The sequence below is a fragment of the Microcebus murinus genome, chromosome 2 (assembly GCF_040939455.1).
Source record: "Microcebus murinus isolate Inina chromosome 2, M.murinus_Inina_mat1.0, whole genome shotgun sequence".
In the NCBI taxonomy this organism is placed as follows: domain Eukaryota; kingdom Metazoa; phylum Chordata; class Mammalia; order Primates; family Cheirogaleidae; genus Microcebus; species Microcebus murinus.
In genome coordinates, this window is record NC_134105.1 from 114,806,997 (window position 1) to 114,828,044 (window position 21,048).

A 21,048-nucleotide genomic window follows, 5' to 3' on the forward strand; every position below is an offset into this window, starting at 1 on the left:
TAGCTGGGCATGGTGGCACATGTCTATTAGTCCCAGCTACTTGGAAGGCTGAGGCAATAGGATTGCTTGAGCCCGGGAGTTTGAGGTTACTGTGAGCGAGGCTGATGCCATGGCACTCACTGTAGCCTTGGCAATAAAGCGAGACTCTGTCTCAAAAAAAAAAAAGAAAAAATTCATGTAATCCTAAAAAAAAAAAAAACAAAAAAAACTCAAAACTCCATGAGGTATGTACTATTAATATTTCCATTTACAGATGTGGAAACTAAAGCACAGATAAAAGCGGGCAATTTGGGATTATTTTCCAGTCAACTGGGAGATGTCCATAGTGACCTCCAAAATGGCAGCCAGAAGAGTGAAGGTGCGTCAGTGGTTTTAATGGGACTCTCCTAGGCAGGACAAGAGAACTAAGAGTCCCCTTGTAGCCCAGGTTGGCCATTCCACATGGAACTCATATATAAAAGAAATAGAGATAAATTTGAGCATATTCAGAGAAAGGCGGCCAGGTGCTATTTGTCATACTGTGCTACCTCCAAAAGATTTAGCAGCTGGACATTTAAAAATAACACTTTCAGTTTAATACATTAACTAGAAACACGTCTGCCACGACACAGGCCGTTGCACCATCTCGCGTTTCGTGTTTTCTCATACGATACAATTTTGCACGGGCCGAAACAAACAGGTCACGCTAAAACAACATGAGGGGGGAAAGGCGCTTTTTGCAAAGTTAGGGGAAAGTAAAGCATGACCCTGCTTGACCCCTCCAGAAAGAGGAGAAACCAGCCTGTCTGGTTCTGTGGCTGGAACAGAAGAGAGAACGGCAGGAGCCCGGAGGGCCGGCTACAGAGAAAGGTAAATAATGGAGAACAACAACGGCAAAGGCTTGGTTCTTGCTAAAATCTTTGTTCTTCTCATGAAATGTTAGAAAGGATTGTCCAAGATATTAACTCTCATCAGGAATTTGTTTCTTTGAACCTCCTGCATGTTTACCTTGCCTGATAGAATTCTGTCCCACGATGGGAGACTGCGGACTGTTTGAGGCCAGTGGGCCTCTACGAACTCAGCGCTTGAGTACCACCATTCCTGGGAGGAGGGAAAGAGAACAAAGAAATGGTGCTCCTTCACTTGTGTCATCGAAAGCGGCCCCACACCAGGCGTGGCGAAATGTCCTCGAGCTTTTAAAACCGCGTGAACCCACAGGCAAAAATGGATCTTGCTGCCCAGAGGAGCACGCTGACACACGCCTCTTTAAATCAACACGGACAGTTGTGCGTTCATTCACTCACTCCACGAACACCGAGCAAGAGGTGCTGTGCTGGGACGATGTGTGGTCTTTGCTTTCAAAGAGCTCACATTCTCGAGGGGAGGAAGACATGCAAACAAATGTAACACGAAGTGGAAAGTGGCCACAGACAGGGGCGGAGAGAGACCTGCTCCAGAAGATTTGGGTGAGGGAAGGGAGTCCATGAGAACTTAAAGGGGAAGAGGAGGCTCACATACCGGAGCTATGGACATGCCACCCTTTTGGTAAGAGTCTAGAAAGGCCCATAATGACTGCTGTGGTCTGAATTTGGCATCCCCCAAAATCCGCGTGTTGGAACCAAACCCCTAAGGTAATGTATTAAGAGGTGGTAATTACCTTTGGGTGGTAATTAGGTCATGAGGGCTCTGCCCTCCTGGATGGGATCCGTGCCCATATAAAAGGGCCTGAGCGAGTGAGTCTTCCCCTTTCACCCTTCTAGAATGTGAGGGCACAGCAAGAGGCACCATCTATGAGGAATGGGCTCTCACCAGACATCAAATCTGCAGAACCTTGACTGTGGACTTCCCAGCCTCTAAAACCGTGAGTGGTAAATGTCTGTGGTTCATAAATGACCCAGCCTAAGATATTTTGTTATGGCAGCCCCAACAAAATTTTTTACCAGGCAACAAGACCTTCTATGCCTGGTGAAACCTAAGCAGGCAGTGGGATTCTGGAGCTTCCTTATAAGGGTGAGCGCCCCACACACCCCAGCTTGCAACCTGCTGATACACACTTTGCTCATGCTCAGCCAGCTTTGCTCCAGCACATTCCCCTGTGTCTCAGAGAGCCGCAGGGCTTGGTTCAGGAAGAAGTCACAGTTATGCCCGTCTCCCATCAGTATACAGACATAGGCCATCAGGTGGTAGATCCTCGGGTAAAAAATAGGGCCAGTGGTATTTTGGGCCACCAGACTCTCCAAGTTCTAAAGAGAAAAAAACAGTGTGTCAGAATTAGACTGGCGTCCTTGCCTGCAAAGGTATTTCCTCCACAGATGATCTGGGACTACTTCAAGTATAAAAGCAATCAAGTGAGAAAGTACATTACAGAAACACACAGAGTCAGTATTGGAGATAAGATAGTACATGTCAGGTGGAATAGCCCCCATGGTCCGCCCAAATCGGAAACTGACATGAGAGGACCCATCAATACTTCTTTGCAACAACTTTTTTTTTTTCTTTTTTTTTTTGAGACAGAGTCTCGCTTTGTTGCCCAGGCTAGAGTGAGTGCCGTGGTGTCAGCCTAGCTCACAGCAACCTCAAACTCCCGGGCTCAAGCAATCCTCCTGCCTCAGCCTCCCGAGTTGCTGGGACTACAGGCATGCGCCACCATGCCCGGCTAATTTTTTCTATACATATATCTTTTAGTTGACCAATTAATTTCTATTTTTAGTAGAGACGGGGTCTCGCTCAGGCTGGTTTCGAACTCCTGACCTCAAGCAATCCCCCCGCCTCGGCCTCCCAGAGTGCTAGGATTACAGGCGTGAGCCACCGCACCTGGCCACAACTTTTTTTTTTTTTTTAAACATACTTTCTTCTGATTATTAAACAGGAGGAAAACTGGCCAGTTCTGCATGTAAGGGGGCTTGGAAATCACCATTTGGCCCTAGAAACAAGTAAAAATCTTAACAGACTGAAAAATCAGAGAGGTGAGAACACAGGGCGAACTGCTGCCCTCAGGACTGGGGAGACACACAGATGGATACAGGGAGCCACACCTTATCAGAGCGGAGTCTTACGAGTGGACACCACTGTGGGGACCAGCGCCAAGGCGGGGAAACCTGAACTGTAACTGAGGAATTACTGAAGACTCAAAATGGACAAGTCTGTGAGTTAAAAACCCCAGGGGGTCTAGCACTTTGGGAGGCCGAGGCGGGCGGATTGCTCAAGGTCAGGAGTTCGAAACCAGCCTGAGCGAGACCCCGTCTCTACCAAAAATAGAAAGAAATTAATTGACCAACTAAAAATATATATACAAAAAATTAGCCGGGCATGGTGGCGCATGCCTGTAGTCCCAGCTACTCGGGAGGCTGAGGCAGAAGGATCACTGAGCCCCGGAGATTGAGGTTGCTGTGAGCCAGGCTGACGCCACGGCACTCACTCTAGCCTGGACAACAAAGTGAGACTCTGTCTCAAAAAAAAAAAACAAAAAAAAAACCCCAGGGGGAAGAGGATTCTGGAAAGATGGCAGAGTAGGAAGTAGCGGGTATCTGCATCCCTACCTAGACAATAATTAGACTGGCAGAATCTGTCAGAATATAACTATTTTAGAACTTTGGAGTCTATTAAAGGCTTGTAACTGCCAGAGGAAGGCTTGGATGGTAAGTTAAAGTTAATTTCGGTCAATTTCAGCTGTCAGCACAGAAGCACTACTTTTTCCCCCACCCCGGCCCTGTAGCAGAGAGCTGTGCACATGCTCCTGAAGCAACTCGCACACAACTTGTGGGAATCAGGGTGGGCAAAAGGGACCCTGGCCTAAATATCAGGGATCTGTGCTTTGATCACCGATTGCTGCTTCTGATCAAAGAGGTACAAGACAACGGGGCAGGCAGCCATTGTTGTTACACCCTTTCATCCCTCTGTCACAAGCCCCTTTCCCTCTGGCTGAAGTGACTTCTGGGGATTTCAAAGGAATGCCCCTCACCCACCCTCACATTTCTCTTTTTCCCCTTTGAGAGCCACGCATCAAATACTAGGACATTCCAAAGCAAACGCCTATACGGGGAAAATTAGAAAGTGACTCTGGGTGCCCAGGGAAAGGCACAGGCTCAGAAAAGACTTGAGAAAATCTTAAGCAGATCTTTGGTACAAAAATAACCTACAAAAATAAAAAAACCAAAAACAGTGACAACAATAACAACAAAAACACAGCAAACCCTGGAGAAGAGCGAGAATCGAATACCTAGAGCTGCTGTATAATTAAATTCAAATGTCTAGTTTTTAGCAAAATAATCACAAGGCATACAAAGAAACAGCAAAGCATGGCCCATTCAAAGGGAAAAAAAAATCAACAGAAACTGTCCCTGAAAAAGATCTGATGCTAGATATCCTAGATGAAGACTGTGAAACAACTCTTAGAGATGATCAAAGAACTAAAAGAAGATACAAAGTCGAGGAAACGATGTATGACCACAATGGAAATATCAATAAAGTGACAGAAAACCTAAAAAGAAATCAAAAATAAATTCTGAAGGTGAAAAGTTCAATAACTGAAATAAAAAAATGTGTTAGAAGGATTCAAAAGCAGGTTTGATAGGCAAAAGAATCAGCGAACTTGAGGATATGACAGTGGAAATTATTGAGTCTGAGGAACAGAAAAAAGATTGATGAGAAGTGAACAAGGCCTAAGGGACCCGTGGGATACCAACAAGCAAACCAACATATGCATTGAGGAAGTCCCTGAAGGAGAAAAGAGAGAGAAAAGAGCACATTTGAAGAAATAATGGCTGGAAACTTCCCAAATTTGAAAAAAGACACAACTATAAATATCCAAGAAGCTCAACAAACTCCACGTAAGATGAACCCATACTGAGACAAATTACAAGCAACTCATCATATATAAGGATCCTCAATAAGATTATTAGCAGATTTCTCATCAGAAAATTTGTAGGCCAGAAGGCAGCAGGCCAACATATTTCAAGAGCTAAAAGTAAAAAAAAAACAAAAACAAACTATCAACCAAAAATGCTGTATCTAGCAAAATGTCCTCCAAAAGTGAGAGAGAAATTAAGACATTCTCAGATAAACAAAAGCAGAGACTATTTGTTACCACTAAAACTTACCTGAAAGAAATGCTCAAAGAAAAAGAAGAAAGAGAGAAAGAAATGCTCAAGGGAGTTCTGTAGGGTAAAATGAAAGAACTCTTGAAGTTATATGGAGAAATAAAGATCTTGGCTGGGCACGGTGGCTCACGCCTGTAATCCTAGGCCTCTGGGAGGCCGAGGCGGGCAGATCCCTCAAGGTCAGAAGTTCGAAACTAGCCTGAGTAAGAGTGAGATCCCGTCTCTACTATAAATAGAAAGAAATTAATTGGCCAACTAAAAATATATAGAAAAAATTAGCCGGGCATGGTGGCGCATGCCTATAGTCCCAGCTACTCAGGAGGCTGAGGCAATAGGATTGCTTGAGCCCAGGAGTTTGAGATTGCTGTGAGCTAGGCTGATGCCACGGCACTCTAGCCAGGGCAACAAAGTGAGACTCTGTCTCAAAATAAATAAATAAATAAACTATGATTAATATGCTAAGAGCTTTAATGAATGAAGTAGAGAGCATGTACGGGCAATATAAGCAGAGAGGTGGATATCCTAAGAAAGAATCGAAAAGAGGTGTTAGAAATCAAAAACACTTTAAGAGAAATGAAGAATGTCTTTGATGGGCTTAATAGACTGGACACAGCTGAGAAAAGAATTTCTGAGCTTAAGGCTGTATCAATACAAACCTACAAATCTGGAAAGCAAACAAAGACTGAAAAAAAATAACACAATATTCAAGGACTATACAAGTACTTATACCATGAGACAAGTACAAAAGGTATAACATATGCATAATGAAAATACCAGAAGGAGAAGAAAGAGAAAAGAAGAAATATTAGAAAAAATAAAGACTGAGAATTTCTCCAAATTAAGGTCAGACATAAATTGCAGATCCAGGAAGTTCAGAGAACACTATGCAGAATAAATGCCAAAAAAAAAAGCATATCATTTTTAAACTACAGAAAATCAAAGATAAAGAAAAAAATCCTGAAAGAAGCCAGGGGCAGGAAGACAGCATCTTACCTATAGTGGAACAATTTCATTTGACTTTTCCTCAGAAACCATGCAAGTAAGGAGAGAAGCATGCCGTATTTAGAGTGTTGAGAGAGAGAAAAAAACAAACAAACAAACAAACAAATCCCACTAACCTAGAATTCTGTACCCTGTGAAAATATCCTTCAAAATTGACAACAAAATACTTTCTCAGACAAACTAAAATTGAGGGAAATCGTTGCCAGTAGACATGCCTTGCAAGAAACATTAAAAGAAATTCTTTAGAATTTACGAAATTCTTTACAATTTTAGGAAAATACACAAGTCAGAAACTTGGATCTACATAAAGAAAGGAAGTGCATCAAAGAGGGAATAAGTGAAGGTGAAATAAAACTTTTTATTATTCTTAATTTATCTAACATATACGTTTGTTCAAAACAATAATAGCAACGATACATTCAATTATGTATGCTTATGCATACATCAAATACATCTTTGAGCAGAGATTCCAGCCAAGCCCACCCAGACTTCTGACCTGCCAAACTGTGAGATGAGAAGTGCGGGTGTTGTAAGCTGTTTGGTTTGCAGCAATAGAGCACTAATATACCTGTGCTCAGTTTTTTACAAGAACAAGGCAGGCCGGGCGAGGTGGCTCACGCCTGTAATTCTAGCACTCTGGGAGGCCGAGGCGGGTGGATTGCTCGAGGTCAGGAGTTCAAAACCAACCTGAGCAAGAGTGAGACCACGTCTCTACTATAAATAGAAAGAAACCTATTGGCCAACGAATATATATAGAAAAAATCAGCCAGGCATGGTGGCGCATGCCTGTAGTCCCAGCTACTTGTGAGCTAGGCTGATGCCATGGCACTCACTCTAGCCTGGGCAACAAAACCAGACTGTATCTCAAAAAAAAAAAAAAAAAAAAAAATAGAAAAAAGTTAAAAAAAGAACAAGGCAAATAAGTATCAAGCCGCAATCAGAGGGTTAGCCCTTCATTCTCTCAGGGGCCTGCCCCTGTCAGGCTGTAAATCCACAGAAGTAGGCACCACGTCTAATATGCTCACTCCTACAGCCCAGACACCTATTATCTGGTGCTTAATATATGTGAGTCGAATTTATTTTTATTTATTTATTTATTTTTGAGAGAGTCTCTCACTCTGTTGCCCAGGCTAGAGTGCCATGGTGTCAGCCTAGCTCACAGCAACCTCAAACTCCTGGGCTCGAGCGATCCTTCTGCCTCAGCCTCCCAAGTAGCTGGGACTACAGGCATGCGCCACCATGCCCGGCTAATTTTTTAAATATATTTTTAGTTGGCCAATTAATTTCTTTCTATTTTTAGTAGACACGGGGGTCTCACTCTTGCTCAGGCCGGTTTCGAACTCCTGACCTCGAGCGATCCGCCCGCCTTGGCCTCCCAGAGTGCTAGGATTACAGGTGTGAGCCACCATGCCCGGCCTAGCATTTTGAAAATTGTTGTGTGCAGAGATTTATCTATCAGGATCCTTATCACAGCAATAGCAGTAAAATACTACAGAAAAGTTCTATCCAAGAATAATTGGATTATATTACAATCTAATAATATATTCATAAGATAAAATACTATGATTCCTTTTAATTAGTAGTGTGAAAAGCAATGCAATGACATGGAAATTATAATATATTTAATATCAAATTATAAAATGGAAATGAGCATGCACAAACATAGAAAAAAACCTGAAAAGTGGTATCTCAATGTATAAAAAGTGGTTCTCTCTGATTATCAAGCTTATGGGAAGTTTATATGTTTTTCTTTATAATTTTGAGGAGATGCCTTCAAAAACTATTATAAGCATGTATAAATTCCGTAATCAGAAAAGAGTTCGCACAGGAGGTAGACAGAAATGCATTCAAGGAGTGATTTATACTGGAGACTGCAAAACAAGCCTCACCTTGAGCATGTCAACGCCGTTCTCCTGGGCATTCTCTATCTGTTCTTCCATTTGTTTTTGAAGGTAGAGAACTTTCCCCTCCATGTACCTGCAGATTCCTTGGCAGTAAAGAATTGTTGGAGTTCTTCTTGGCACCAGATGTTTAGCTCTACTGAAAAATACGTGAAACTTGTCCCAATCCTGAAGTCTAGCATACCTACACCACCAGAGGAGAATAAGAAAAATCAGTATCTCTCCTGGAATGGGCTGATTTGCTGAAATGGCTCCCCTTTGGATGTGTCGCTTCCCACACTGGGGTCTCTGGAAGTCTGCCTCCCACCCAGCCCCACTCCACTCTCCCTAAAAAAAAAAAAAAAAGCAGGAAATTCTGTGATATGGAGCAAGGAAAGGGTAGAGTTTTTTGATGACTTAAGATGAACAGAATTCTTGGGAACATCCAGGTAATAGTAGCCACCTTGTATTTCACCCTTTGGATTTTTTAGGTTAAAAAGTGAGGCAGATCAGATACTTGGCACTATAAATTCTAGGGTTTGATGATGTTGCTCCAATTCCAGAGAGAGATCGTGTAGGCCCGTGCTACCCAAAGTGGGCGCCGCAGACTGGCATCACCAGTAACACCTGGGTTCTGCTTATTAGTGCAAATTCTCTGGTCCAACCCAGATCCACCGAGTCTGACAGGCTCTGCAGGTGTGGAATTGCTGGGATAACACGCTCTCCAGGTGAGCCTTATGCCCACTAACATGTGAGAAGTATTTGCCTAGGACGCAGCTGTTGTAAGAACTCTCCAGTTAAGATAGAAAAGAATAACAGGCCGGGTGCAGTGGCTCACGCCTGTAATCCCAGCACTCTGGGAGGCCGAGGCAGGCGGATTGCTCGAGGTCAGGAGTTCGAAACCAGCCTGAGCAAGAGCGAGACCCCCCCCCCCCCCCGTCTCTACCATAAATAGAAAGAAATTAATTGGCCAACTAATATATATAGAAAAAATTAGCCGGGCATGGTGGCACATGCCTGTGGTCCCAGCTACTCGGGAGGCTGAGGCAGGAGGATTGCTTGAGTCCAGGAGTTTGAGGTTGCTGTGAGCTAGGCTGACGCCATGGCACTCACTCAAGCCTGGGCAACAAAGTGAGGCTGTGTCTCAAAAAAAAAAAAGAATAAGAAATTAGGCTGATTTTTGGACTTTATATTCCTTGATCTTTAACTCACGTGGGCAAGTTAATTTGACTTTGAACTTTAACTGGCAAGAGTAATTAACTTTTGGATTTTAATATCTCCCAAGTAATTTTATAATAAAAGGGAAGTTTTATTCAAATTTGGAGCTGCTCTCATTTGTAACATTTTATATAGGAATGTCTCCACATTGTCACTTTTTTTTTTTTTTTTGAGACAGAGTCTCACTCTGTTGCCTGGGCTAGAGTGCTGTAGTGTCGGCCTAGATCACGGCAACCTCAGACTCCTGGACTCAAGTGGTCCTCCTGCCTCAGCCTCCCAAGTTCTCTGGGAGGCTGAGGCAGGAGGATAGCTTGAGCTCAGGAATTCAAGACCAGCCTGAGCAAGAGTGAGACGCTATCTCCACTAAAAATGGAAAATGAGCCAGGCCTGGTGGCGCATGCCTGTAGTCCTAGCTACTCGGGAGGCTGAGGCAGGAGGATTGCTTGAGCCCAGGAGTTTGAAGTTGCAGTGAGCTAGGCTGACACCACGGCACTCTACCTGGGGCGACAGTCCAAGACTGTCTCAAAAATAAATAAATAAATAGTGGCTCATGCCTGTAATCCTAGCACTCTGGGAGGCTGAGGCGGGCAGATTGCTGGAGATCAGGAGTTTGAAACCAGCCTGAGCAAGAGCGAGACCCCGTCTCTACTATAAATAGAAAGAAATTAATTGGCCAACTAATATATATAGAAAAAATTAGCTGGGCATGGTGGCACATGCCTGTAGTCCCAGCTACTCGGGAGGCTGAGGCAGCAGGATTGCCTGAGCCCAGGAGTTGGAGGTTGCTGTGAGCTAGGCTGACGCCACGGCACTCATTCTAGCCTGGGCAACAAAGCGAGACTCTGTCAAGAAAAGAAAGAAAGAAAGAAAGGAAAGAAAGAAAGAAAGAGAGAGAGAGAGAGAGAGGAAGGAAGAAAGAAAGAAAGAAGAAGAAGAAGGAGGAGGAGGAGGAAGGAAGGAAGGAAGGAAGGGAAGGAGGGAGGGAAAGAAAGAGAGAGAGAAAGAAAGAAAGAAAGAAAGAAAGAAAGAAAGAAAGAAAGAAAGAAAGAAAGAAAGAAAGAAAGAAAGAAAGAAAGAAAGAAAGAAAGAAAGAAAGAAAGAAAGAAAGAGAAAGAAAGAAGAGAAAGGAAGGAAGGAAGGAAGGAAGGAAGGAAGGAAGGAAGGAAGGAAGGAAGGAAGGAAGGAAGAAGAAAAGAAAAGAAAAGAAAAGAAAAGAAAAGAAAAGAAAAGAAAAGAAAAGAAAAGAAAAGAAAAGAAAAGAAAAGAAAAAGAAAAAGAGCCAGTGACGCCGCCCAGGAATACGGTACTGATCTGCTCTCTGCCGCATTGTACAAAGAGGCCTGCCTTGATGTGGGGAGACCTGCAGTTTTCCAGAACTTCCTGCTGCTGAATGGGTAGGTCTAATTTTGGGGCTCAATATCAGGAAGCCCACTTGTGTGCCATGTACTCCAACGCTAGGTTTATCCACAGTGTTTTTCCGTCTGATTAGATCTGGGTGAGTGCAGGCAGGCAAGCGGTGCTGTTTATTAGCCTTCCTTAAACCCCAGCACTTTTCAGAAGCAAGTCATCTTTATTTATCCCAGCATCATCAAAACATAATACGTTTGTAATAAATGTTCATTGCATTGAATATAATTGAGACATCACTTTTCTGTCCTTGGTTGTAGGGGATGAACTACTTGATCCCTAAGGTGTCTTTCGGGCCAGTATTCTCTGATGCCTTTAAGCTGTCTCATGTATAAATTATGAATACTTTCCTTTCTTTAAAAAAAAATTTTATAGAACTCTTCTTCGGGATTCACCATTTTTACCTTGGGAATTTAGTGATATGCAATACATTGTTACCAGATAGCTACAGATGAATAAAGTGCCAGGAGGAGTCCACTTTGGAACTTGAGGATTCTGTTGTCTTCATTTTGGGATATGAAATCCAAACATTCTTCAAATTGTCTATAAACAAAGCCTAAAAGAGAGAAATGGGTGAAATTTGCTCATGAGTGGGTGATCATCTTTCAGGCTATCCATTCCCAGTAGAATTTTCCACTGCAGGGAGCATAGTCTCTGATTACTTCATAAATCCAAAGGGTCCCGTGGATTGCAACAAGCATGTAACCGAACTGCTCGTGTTTGTGAGTCCCAGCTATTGTGGAATGTTATGAATATATAATATAATTCCATGGTTTAGACCACGCAGGTGGGTTTAAACCACCCCTTCCTGGCCAAAGAGCAAGGAGTTGGCCTTGGTGCAGCCTAGGGCTTCTGTCTTCCCACCCATGCTTCCCCTGTTGACAGCAATATTTGCATCCTCTTTTAAAATCATATATGAGGAAAACAATCCCCAGGCTGGTCCCTCTGTTTTGTTTTTTTTTTTTTTTTGAGACAGAGTCTCGCTTTGTTGTCCAGGCTAGAGTGAGTGCCATGGCGTCAGCCTAGCTCACAGCAACCTCAAACTCCTGGGCTCGAGCGATCCTTCTGTCTCAGCCTCCCGACTAGCTGGGACTACAGGCATGCACCACCATGCCCGGCTAATTTTTTATATATATATATCAGTTGGCCAATTAATTTCTTTCTATTTATAGTAGAGACGGGGTCTCGCTCTTGCTCAGGCTGGTTTTGAACTCCTGATCTTGAGCAATCTGCCCGCCTCGGCCTCCCAGAGAGCTAGGATTACAGGCGTGAGCCACCGCGCCCAGCCTGGTCCCTCTGTTTTAATGTGTACACTTCAAGTGACCTCCTTGGTGTCACTGGAAGGTTATCGGGAAAGAACTTGTTTTCCAAATCACCAACGGCTACCAGCCTGGAACTCTCACCATCAGCAATCCAGTCCTTCGTTCTAAAGCATGAAGTCTCTAAGTACATCCTGCTAAAAATTAGATACCCCTAGTAAAAGGCACATGGTAAGACAATGTCAGTGACTATTCCCTATGTGTAAAGTTATCTGACAGTTTATCTGGCAGCTTAGACCCAACAGGTTCCTCCAGATTTCATTCCCCTTCTTGCTGCTGCCTTTTAATCTTTGCACCTGCTAGACAGCTCCTCAGCTCACACCATTAGGCTCCCTCCATCCCTGTCCTATAAGTCCACCCAGCCAGAACCCTAGTGGTCCCAAAGCCCCAGGCCTGCCACAACACACCAGCATAGGAGCCGCACCTCCTAGTTCTTTTACATTCCAAAGCCAGTCTTACCAGCATAAAGCATGATGTCCAAGCAGACAAAATAGAAAAATGCCTTGCTGAAGACGTGTTCTTCCTCTATGGAAAGATCCCACAGCCACTCCAGCACCTGGATCAGTTGCTTGTATCTGTGGAAGAGAAAAGGTGGTGGCATTAAGAACCAGAGGAGAGGACAGGGTGAAGGCCAGTCCTGGTCTAGGTTTGATCCCGTGCAGTAATTCAGAACCAAATGCAATCCCTTTTTTTTTTTTTTTTTTTTTTTTGAGACAAGAGTCTCACTTTGTTGCCCAGGCTAGAGTGAGTGCCATGGCGTCAGCCTAGCTCACAGCAACCTCAAACTCCTGGACTCAAGCGATCCTCCTGCCTCAGCCTCACAAGTAGCTGGTACTACAGGTATGTGCCACCATGCCTGGCTAATTTTTTCTATATATATTAGTTGGCCAATTAATTTCTTTCTATTTATAGTAGAGATGGGGTCTCGCTCTTGCTCAGGCTGGTTTCAAACTCCTGACCTTGAGCAATCCTCCCGCCTCGGCCTCCCAGAGTGCTAGGATTACAGGCGTGAGCCACCGCGCCCGGCCCAAATGCAACACTTAAACAGACTTTAAACCCACCCCGACTCAGGACTAGAACATCTCAAATTGGCTGTTTTGTTCGAATTGTTCTTTCATAGAATCTCTATATTAGGGTGACCAGAGCCAGGCCAAACCGGGCTGGACCTCAAGTCCTGGTTGCTATTCTCTGGTCATTTGCCCTCCTGTTAACTCTTTCCCTTTCTTTCCACTTGGCAGGGGTGGCAGCCAACCCCCACCATGGGGACGACTGTCTGACTCCCCTCTGGTCATTGGCCAGAGCAACCAGATCAGAGAGGATGCACCTGGAAGAATTCTGTTAAAAAAGCCTCGCTATCCAAAGGTAAAGGACGATTATTATCAGTTATATCATCTTCCTGCAAACTACTCCCTTCCCTACCCTACAGCCAGAATAAAGTGATAAGATTGCTTCTTCCTGCTAACACTGGAAAATGCTTTAAGATAAATACCTGCATTTCAAGAAGAAAGATTTACTAAGTCTGCAGAGGACCATATAGTACTTGTTGTAATTCCGGAGCCGTACCCACATCTTACAGGCTCGGGAGGCTGGGAAGAAAACAATTCCAGTGTATTTGGGGGCTTCACTTGTATCTTCACATCCCTCCTTGCCCAGCCAGCCCTTACCTAACTCAATGGACAGGTCCAGGTGTCCCATTAGGAGCTTGATGTAGCTCAGGGTATCGGCCATGTATGCCACGATTTCAATGCCCTCGCCTTTCATGGGGAGGTTGAAGACCTGCTCCATGGCCAGGATTTCATATTTGAACCACACATCCGGGTAGCCGTCCAGGTGGTGGTACAGCGAATAGTCCAGGTAAGCCTTAATGATCTGAAGAGGCAGAGTAGAGGAGAGAAGGGGGCAAGACTGAGGTGGAACCCAAAGCAGAGAGCCCAGGGACATTACTCAATGTCTGCCAGTAAAATATTAACATTTGTTTAGTAAGCTTGGGAATGGAACTTAGACACAGCGACCGAACTGGCTTTCTGCCGCCTATTCACTGAATCATCCAGGACAATCCCTGTGGCCCCTGGCCCTTGCCCGCGGAGTACTTAAATGAAATATAAAACTTTAAATTTCTGTGAAAAATAGAAGCAATAGCTTATATGTATGGATATATGATTCCATGGGACTCCAAAGTGTAAATAATGGTTACCTATATGTTGAGGGAGTGGATTTGGGGGAGAAGAGGGACTTTTTTTTTTTTTTTTACCTTCTGTGGTGTTCAATTTGTTATACGAAACATGCATTACTTGTATAATTTAACAAAAAAGGTAGGTTGGTTTGGTTTGTTTGCTTTAAAAAAGAAACTAAGGAGAACTTCTAAACTTAATTTGAAGATTTAGAGAAGTTGGTTACTCTTTTAACAACTCTTTAAAATGATAAAGTTGCCTCGGTATGTAAATGTGTAGAGAAAGGTAAAAAGAAAACAGCCCCTTCTAAGGGAGCAGTTTGGTTCTGTATACAAAATGACAACAGAATACATGAAAACTACTTTGAAAAATCCAAACAGGAGAAATTTAGAATCTCTCACGATAGAAGTATTGGATTTTGGGGGCAGTTGGGTAGGAGAAGAATTTTAGAGTAGGGACTTTTTTCCTGGAATGCCTCAAATTACACAAAATAACCAGTCTACAAAATCTGTCTTAAAAGCAGGTCCCTGAGTACTTGTTAAACCACAAAGTCTATCTCAGGGAATTCTTTTATTCCTAGTTAAGAACATGCTTCAGATAATGCTGCCAGATGGGAAGGATAGCCAGAAATGGTGGTGGGGGAGAGAGAATTGTTGGGCAAATGAGGAATCCAAGGCTGCAATAAAGCGTAAGTACTTCCTGGATTTGGACCAAGACAATGGAGTTCAACTGCTCCACTTTACGGGGAAAATATAAAGTCTGGAGGTTACGTGGCTTACCAGTGGTCCCACCGCCGACAGGTGGAGTCCTGGAAACCACTCTGTGGGCTCTCCGCCTCAGTCTTTCTATTCTCCTATGCTGAGGGCCTTATCTGCTTTTTTTGAGACAGAGTCTCACTTTGTCACCCAGGCTAGAGTGAGTGCCATGGCGTCAGCGTAGCTCACAGCAACCTCAAACTCCTGGGCTCAAGCAATCCTATTGCCTCAGCCTCCCGAGTAGCTGGGACTACAGGTATGTGCCACCATGCCCGGCTAATTTTTTCTATGTATATTAGTTGGCCAATTTATTTCTTTCTATTTATAGTAGAGACGGGGTCTCGCTCTTGCTCAGGCTGGTTTCGAACTCCTGACCTGGAGCAATCTGCCCGCCTCGGCCTCCCAGAGTGCTAGGATTACAGGTGTGAGCCACCGCACCCGGCCTGCTTTTGAATACTCGGGTGAAAGCTTCTCCTGCTGTTCTTCCCTCAGCCCCTGCCATCTTGGTAGTGTCTTGATTCACTTCCCAACGTGGCTTTTCCATTTTTATCCTCCCTCCTGCACCCCAACTCCACCACAGTTTTTAGGGGACTGCTACAAATGTGGAGGAGAGGTAAAGTATTTAATTAAATAAATATTTGCGGAGCACTTGCAATGTGCCGGGCACTGCTCTGGGTGCTCAGGGTGTGAACAAGACAAGAGAACAGACAAGGGCCCTGCTCTCGTGGAGTCCACTGGATAGCAGGGGAGACAGACCAGGAACCAATGGAGGGACAAGCAAGAAAATGTCAAACAGTGATAAAACAGACCTATTAAAACAGGGCGACATGTTGGACAATGGCTACTGTAGATTAGGTGGTCAAGAAGGCCTCACTGAGGAGATGACCTTCGTGCTGGTAAGGAGCAAGCCAGTAGGGTCAGGAGATGGACGCTCCAGGCAGAGGGAACATGCAGTGCAAAGTTGGGATTGAATTTCTCTGTTTGAGGGAGCAAAAGAGGGCCCATGTGGCTTGGCCGGGCTTGTGTTCCTTAGTGACAAGGAGTCAGGAGAGGAGGATGGGAAATAGGCAGGGCCCCCAAATCTTGATGGGCTTTAAAAATGCTATGTATACTGGGAGAGCCAGCCTGGATCTACCGAAAGGAATTGCTGGGGAAAGAATTCCTGGTTAGGAATTTAAACTCCTCCAACATTTACAGTGCTACTTGGTAATTAATGACTCCAGGAGGAAAGGATTGCCCCAGAAGACACCCACACTTGATGTCCTTTTATAAAGGAGCCAGGTCACTCTCATTAGATGAGTTGGATTTAACTTACTAATTTCTTCACCTTGTCTCCTGGTGTCTTCCTCATCCAATCAGAAGCTTCCCAGTTTATGACCTAGACTAGTGGTTTTCCCAGTTGGCCTCAGGAACCCCAGGGGTCTCTGAGACCCTTTCAGAGAGCACACAAGATCAAAGCTAGTTTAATAATGTCATGGCATTATTTATGACAGAAGAATATTGAATGACCGTGAAATGGGCAGAAACAAAAACTTCGTGGTTGTCCTGCCTAGCTCACCAAAGTTATCTCTACCTTTCGTCATCTCTGGACTATTTTACAACTCAGTATATTGTAGAAAATTGGTAATAATATAAACGATATAATTCATTTTCATATGAATGTCAATGTTCAGTGGAATACAAATGATCATTGCCCTGTCACTAGTTTTGTATCCATTCAGTAAATTGATTTCTCCTTGAACTAGTTGTAACATCTTACTAATTCTCTCATTGAGAGTTAAATAAAATATTTGAATGTGTACTTTTCATATTTATGTGAGTTATGATTCTATCACTTTTAAAAGAATTGTTCTTAACATTGTTCCTTTTCACCATCATTCTTTTATGAGTATATAGTGGAGTTTTCCTGAGGCAACATATGCCATATTGTGACAGATCGAAGGATAGAGCAGATATGAGAATCTAGTTGTCTTCTATGATGCCAGACATAGATATTTGCAAAAAATTTTAATATACTGCCACACTTCCCATTACATTTTTTGAGAAAATAAAGGTCTTTTTTGTTTTAAAAAAAAGAAAATGTGAATTATGTTAATATGTAATGGGTTTATTTTTAAATAAATATTTTTAATTTTCTACTTTTGTTTCTTCTAGGATAATAAATACAACTCATATAAATAAAAGCTACTTAGGATCCTCTATAATTTTTAAGAGCGCGAAGAGACCCTGGGGAGTTTTGCTGGCTTCAGGAACATGATCTGGTCAGAAAGGCTTTTATTATTTCCTCATGATTTTGACTCCTAATTGGCTTTCACCAGGCTTTTCTCTCCAAATGAGATTCAGAAATTTAAAGAGCAGCTACCAAAATGCCCTTACCTGGAAATCGTTTTGAGTTTCCAATGCGGTATTCACTTGCATCAAAGCTGCCAGGCGGCCGTAATACTTGTAGTGAAAAAAGTAGTTTAAGTTATAGATCCGACACAGCAAGGAGAAGCAGGCGGTTTGCCGGTAAAGTTGTGCCAGCCTCTTCTTCCTGTTAGACAAGGTTAACACAAACGGAACATAAAAAGAAGGTGTAATCGCCGCCATGTTTTAGGGGAGCACAGGTACCGGGTATCCTCATTATGGACCCGGGACTCAGTACTGGCTTGACTTTGAGGCCTGACGCCATTACTGACTAACAAGCACATTAAATTTTTTTTTTTTTTTTTGAGACAGAGTCTCACTTTGTTGCCTAGGCTAGAGTGAGTGCCGTGGCGTCAGCCTAGCTCACAGCAACCTCAGACTCCTGGGCTCAAGCAATCCTGCTGCCTCAGCCTCCCGAGTAGCTGGGACTACAGGCATGCGCCACCATGCCCAGCTAATTTTTTCTCTATATATTAGTTGGCCAATTAGTTTCTTTCTATTTGTAGTAGAGACAAGGGTCTCGCTCTTGCTCAGGCTGGTTTCGAACTCCTGACCTCTAGCAATCCGCCTGCCTCGGCCTCCCAGAGAGCTAGAATTACAGGCGTGAGCCACCGTGCCCGGCCAGCACATTAAATTTTATGAAGCATGTTTTCTGCTTTGTAGAATGGGGACCATAGCACCTACTTTATGATAATTAAGATATTTATCACCTGTCCCATGTCAGGTAATTGCTAGCTGAATGAAGCTATTTAAAAAGCACATTGGTATCATTCATCACATTTGATTCTGATGACAAACCTATAAGAGAGGAGGGAATAATGAACCCCATTTTACACATGGGGAAGGTGAGACTCAGGTTAAGTAATTAACACAAAGTCACAGAACCAGAATGTGGTGGTGCCAGGACTCAAGCCCGGCCCGCCTCCAGCCTGCCCAGTCCAGCGCGGAATTTCCTCCATTGCACGCTGCCTACAGGGGCTGGGTCTCAGCTCAACACAGGCAATGAGCATTTCAAACAATTACATTCCATCAGCGGAACGGAATGTGGCAGGAGGCGGTGAACATGCAGTGCTGGAAGTATTCAAGGAGAGGACGGATGACCTTCCATGAAGAATGTTTGGGTTTTCAGTACCAGTCTCAACAGGCTATTTAACTGATAACGTAGCCCAAAACTCCACTACACGTGTGATTAAGAAACAGGAGCCTCCATAAGATGCTTGCAATATTAGTAATTTAATGAGAAACCAAAGTTTTAACCAAGAAACCAAATTAACCAAATTTGGTTAAAACCAAATTTAACCAAGAAACCAAAACGTAATTAGAAATATGTCTCGAAAGGCAGGCTTAAAGTAAAGATGAGAAGGAAACTGGAAAGAGGTATTAGAGATGCTAAAGAATTGCGGGTATTGGCCAGGCTCGGTGGCTCACGCCTGTAATCCTAGCACTCTGGGAGGCCGAGGCAGGCGGATTGCTCCAGGTGGGGAGTTCGAAACCAGCCTGAGCAAGAGCGAGACCCTGTCTCTACTATAAATAGAAAGAAATAAATTGGCCAACTAATATATATAGAAAAAATTAGCCGGGCATGGTGGCACATGCCTGTAGTCCCAGCTACTCGGGAGGCTGAGGCAAGAGGATTGCTTGAGCCTAGGAGGTTGAGGTTCCTGTGAGCTAGGCTGATGCCATGGCACTCACTCTAGCCTGGGCAACAAAGTGAGACTCTGTCTCAAAAAAAAAAAAAAGAATTGGGGGTATTTTAGTTGAGACATTGATGACATTGAGTATGTTGTGCAAATAAACCTTGTTTAAAGGTTCTAAGAAAACATGAGCAGAGTGAATCACTTCTAATATGGAGCATTCATGAGGGCCATAGACACTCAGACATTAATTGTTGTTTCTTATTGTCCTGATTTTTAAAAATTTTTTTATTTATAAAATTTAAAAATTATAATTTAAATAATTTATATTTAATTAATTTTTTCCCACCCAACATGAACTTTGACTATATCATCCTGATTTTTGAAATGAGAACTTTTGACCTGCAGGTATTTTAAACCAACAGTTCTGCAGTTTTTTCCTCTTCAACACTTTTCTACCTTTTCTCCTTTTACAAAATGTAGTTGCAAACCAGGGTTATCTGATTCAGCAAATGAAAATACAGGATTCTCAGTGAAATTTGAGTTTAAAAACCAATTAATTTCTTAGAATGCATAGGTCCTAGTTTGTGGCATATGTATACTAAAAAAATTATTCATTATGTAAAATTCAAATTTAACTAGGCATCCTACATTTCATATGGCAACCTTATATGTGCCTCAAAGGCTACGTCCTTCTTACTCTCGGAGAGATCTCTGAACTTCTCCCCGCCCCTTCCTCCTGTGCCTCCAGGAGCAGCCAGGTAGTCCCAGGAGCCTACATGCAGCATGGAAAGGAGCTCAGCTTCAGCTCATTTCCTTTCTGCTCAGAATCCCCCACATTGAAGGAAACTCTTTTGGAAGCCAAGGAAGGGAGTTTTGGGAGGGGTTGCGAAAGAGTTGTAGCCACTTGCTCGTGAGAATAGATGTTCGTATCTTAGGCTGAACCTGTAGGAATATTGCTACTGATCTGTCCCAAGATGGAAGAGATGTCTTTCTCTGTTAGTTCTCCAGATCTCCAGTGAGCTGGCATCTCCCTTGGTATGAATTGCCAGATAGATGGGATTTTTTTAAAGCTTTTATTGTGGAAAAATTCAAACATGCCTGCAGCAAGCCAAAGAGTGTAATGAGCTACAGGAACCCAAACACCTAGTGTAATTGTAACCACAGGAACAGCCCAAACTGGCCCTGCTCTGTTGATTACAGAATATCAAGTTACCTTGCAGGTATAACAGAGCCCAAACTGCAAGTCGTGTAACCCAGGCATGCACAGTAGAAAAAGCTTTGACCTCTAACAACACCCGGAACCAACATTTCCTCCCCATGGAACCAAGAAGACCAGGACGTGGCTGGAACCTGAACGCAGGAACCCTTGCAGAAGCTAGGGTCTGCTGGCCGGGAAAATCCAGGACTAAAATCTGCCTCAACACACCTTACCATAAATAGTCGAATTTGAAACCTCCAATCAGACCCTGCCAAGCCAACATTTTTAATATTTTCCCTTGCCCTCTAACCCCTTAAAACTCACTCCAGACCCCAAATCAGGAAGACAGATTTGAGTTGCACCTCGTTTCCTTGCTGGTTGGTCTTGCAATAAAACCTTCCTTTTCTCAAAGGCCAGTGCCCTAGTTTAACATCAGCCTCTATGTGTGCCAGGCAGCGGAGCCCATCGCTCTGTAACACCAGCTTCGACAACTATCGACATTCTTATTTCACCTGCCCCTTACTATTTCTTCCTCCTCGTTATTATTCTTTATAGTTCATTTATATGTAAAATGTACACACACTGAACTGCTCAAATCTTAACAGTACAATTTTGACTAATGGATACCCCCAATGTAATCCACATCCTTAGGAAGACACAATAGATGGGTGGGGAGTTTTGTCCTTTGGCAGATGTCTTCGGGGCGAGCTATTCTTCTGTGAGGCAGGGGCAAAAACTGAGTATCTCAACACTGAATGGAAGGGGGCTTGTGACTGAGGCTCCAGGAGCAGGTGGAAGAGGCTCCAGCCAGAACATAGATGGAAGGGGGCTAAACGGGCTAGATGAGTAGGAAAGGGCACCGGATCTCACCTTGCAAAGGGGGGGGGGCCCTTATGTTCCTGTCATCTGAACTGCCTTTGGCAAAAGCTGCCCGTAAAGGGCTTGAGGGCAACCCCGCCCTGGTCTAGGGGCACCTT

The 21,048-nt window shown here is 43.6% G+C and overlaps 1 protein-coding gene across 1 annotated transcript in view; it reads right to left on the bottom strand.

Annotated features, from left to right (window-relative positions):
• Positions 1–229: 229 nt before the first annotated feature.
• The window catches only part of ADCY10 (adenylate cyclase 10), an 82,513-nt gene continuing 61,694 nt past the window's right edge, over positions 230–21,048 (bottom strand). The window contains exons 26-32 of the mRNA XM_076000365.1: positions 17,207–17,363; positions 13,394–13,773; positions 12,364–12,479; positions 11,024–11,141; positions 7,970–8,165; positions 2,034–2,222; positions 230–1,080 (exon numbers count right to left, since the gene is read on the bottom strand). Of these exons, the coding sequence (XP_075856480.1) occupies positions 919–1,080; positions 2,034–2,222; positions 7,970–8,165; positions 11,024–11,141; positions 12,364–12,479; positions 13,394–13,773; positions 17,207–17,363 (1,318 nt within the window). The 3' untranslated portion in view covers positions 230–918. The remainder of the gene's footprint in view (positions 1,081–2,033; positions 2,223–7,969; positions 8,166–11,023; positions 11,142–12,363; positions 12,480–13,393; positions 13,774–17,206; positions 17,364–21,048) is intronic.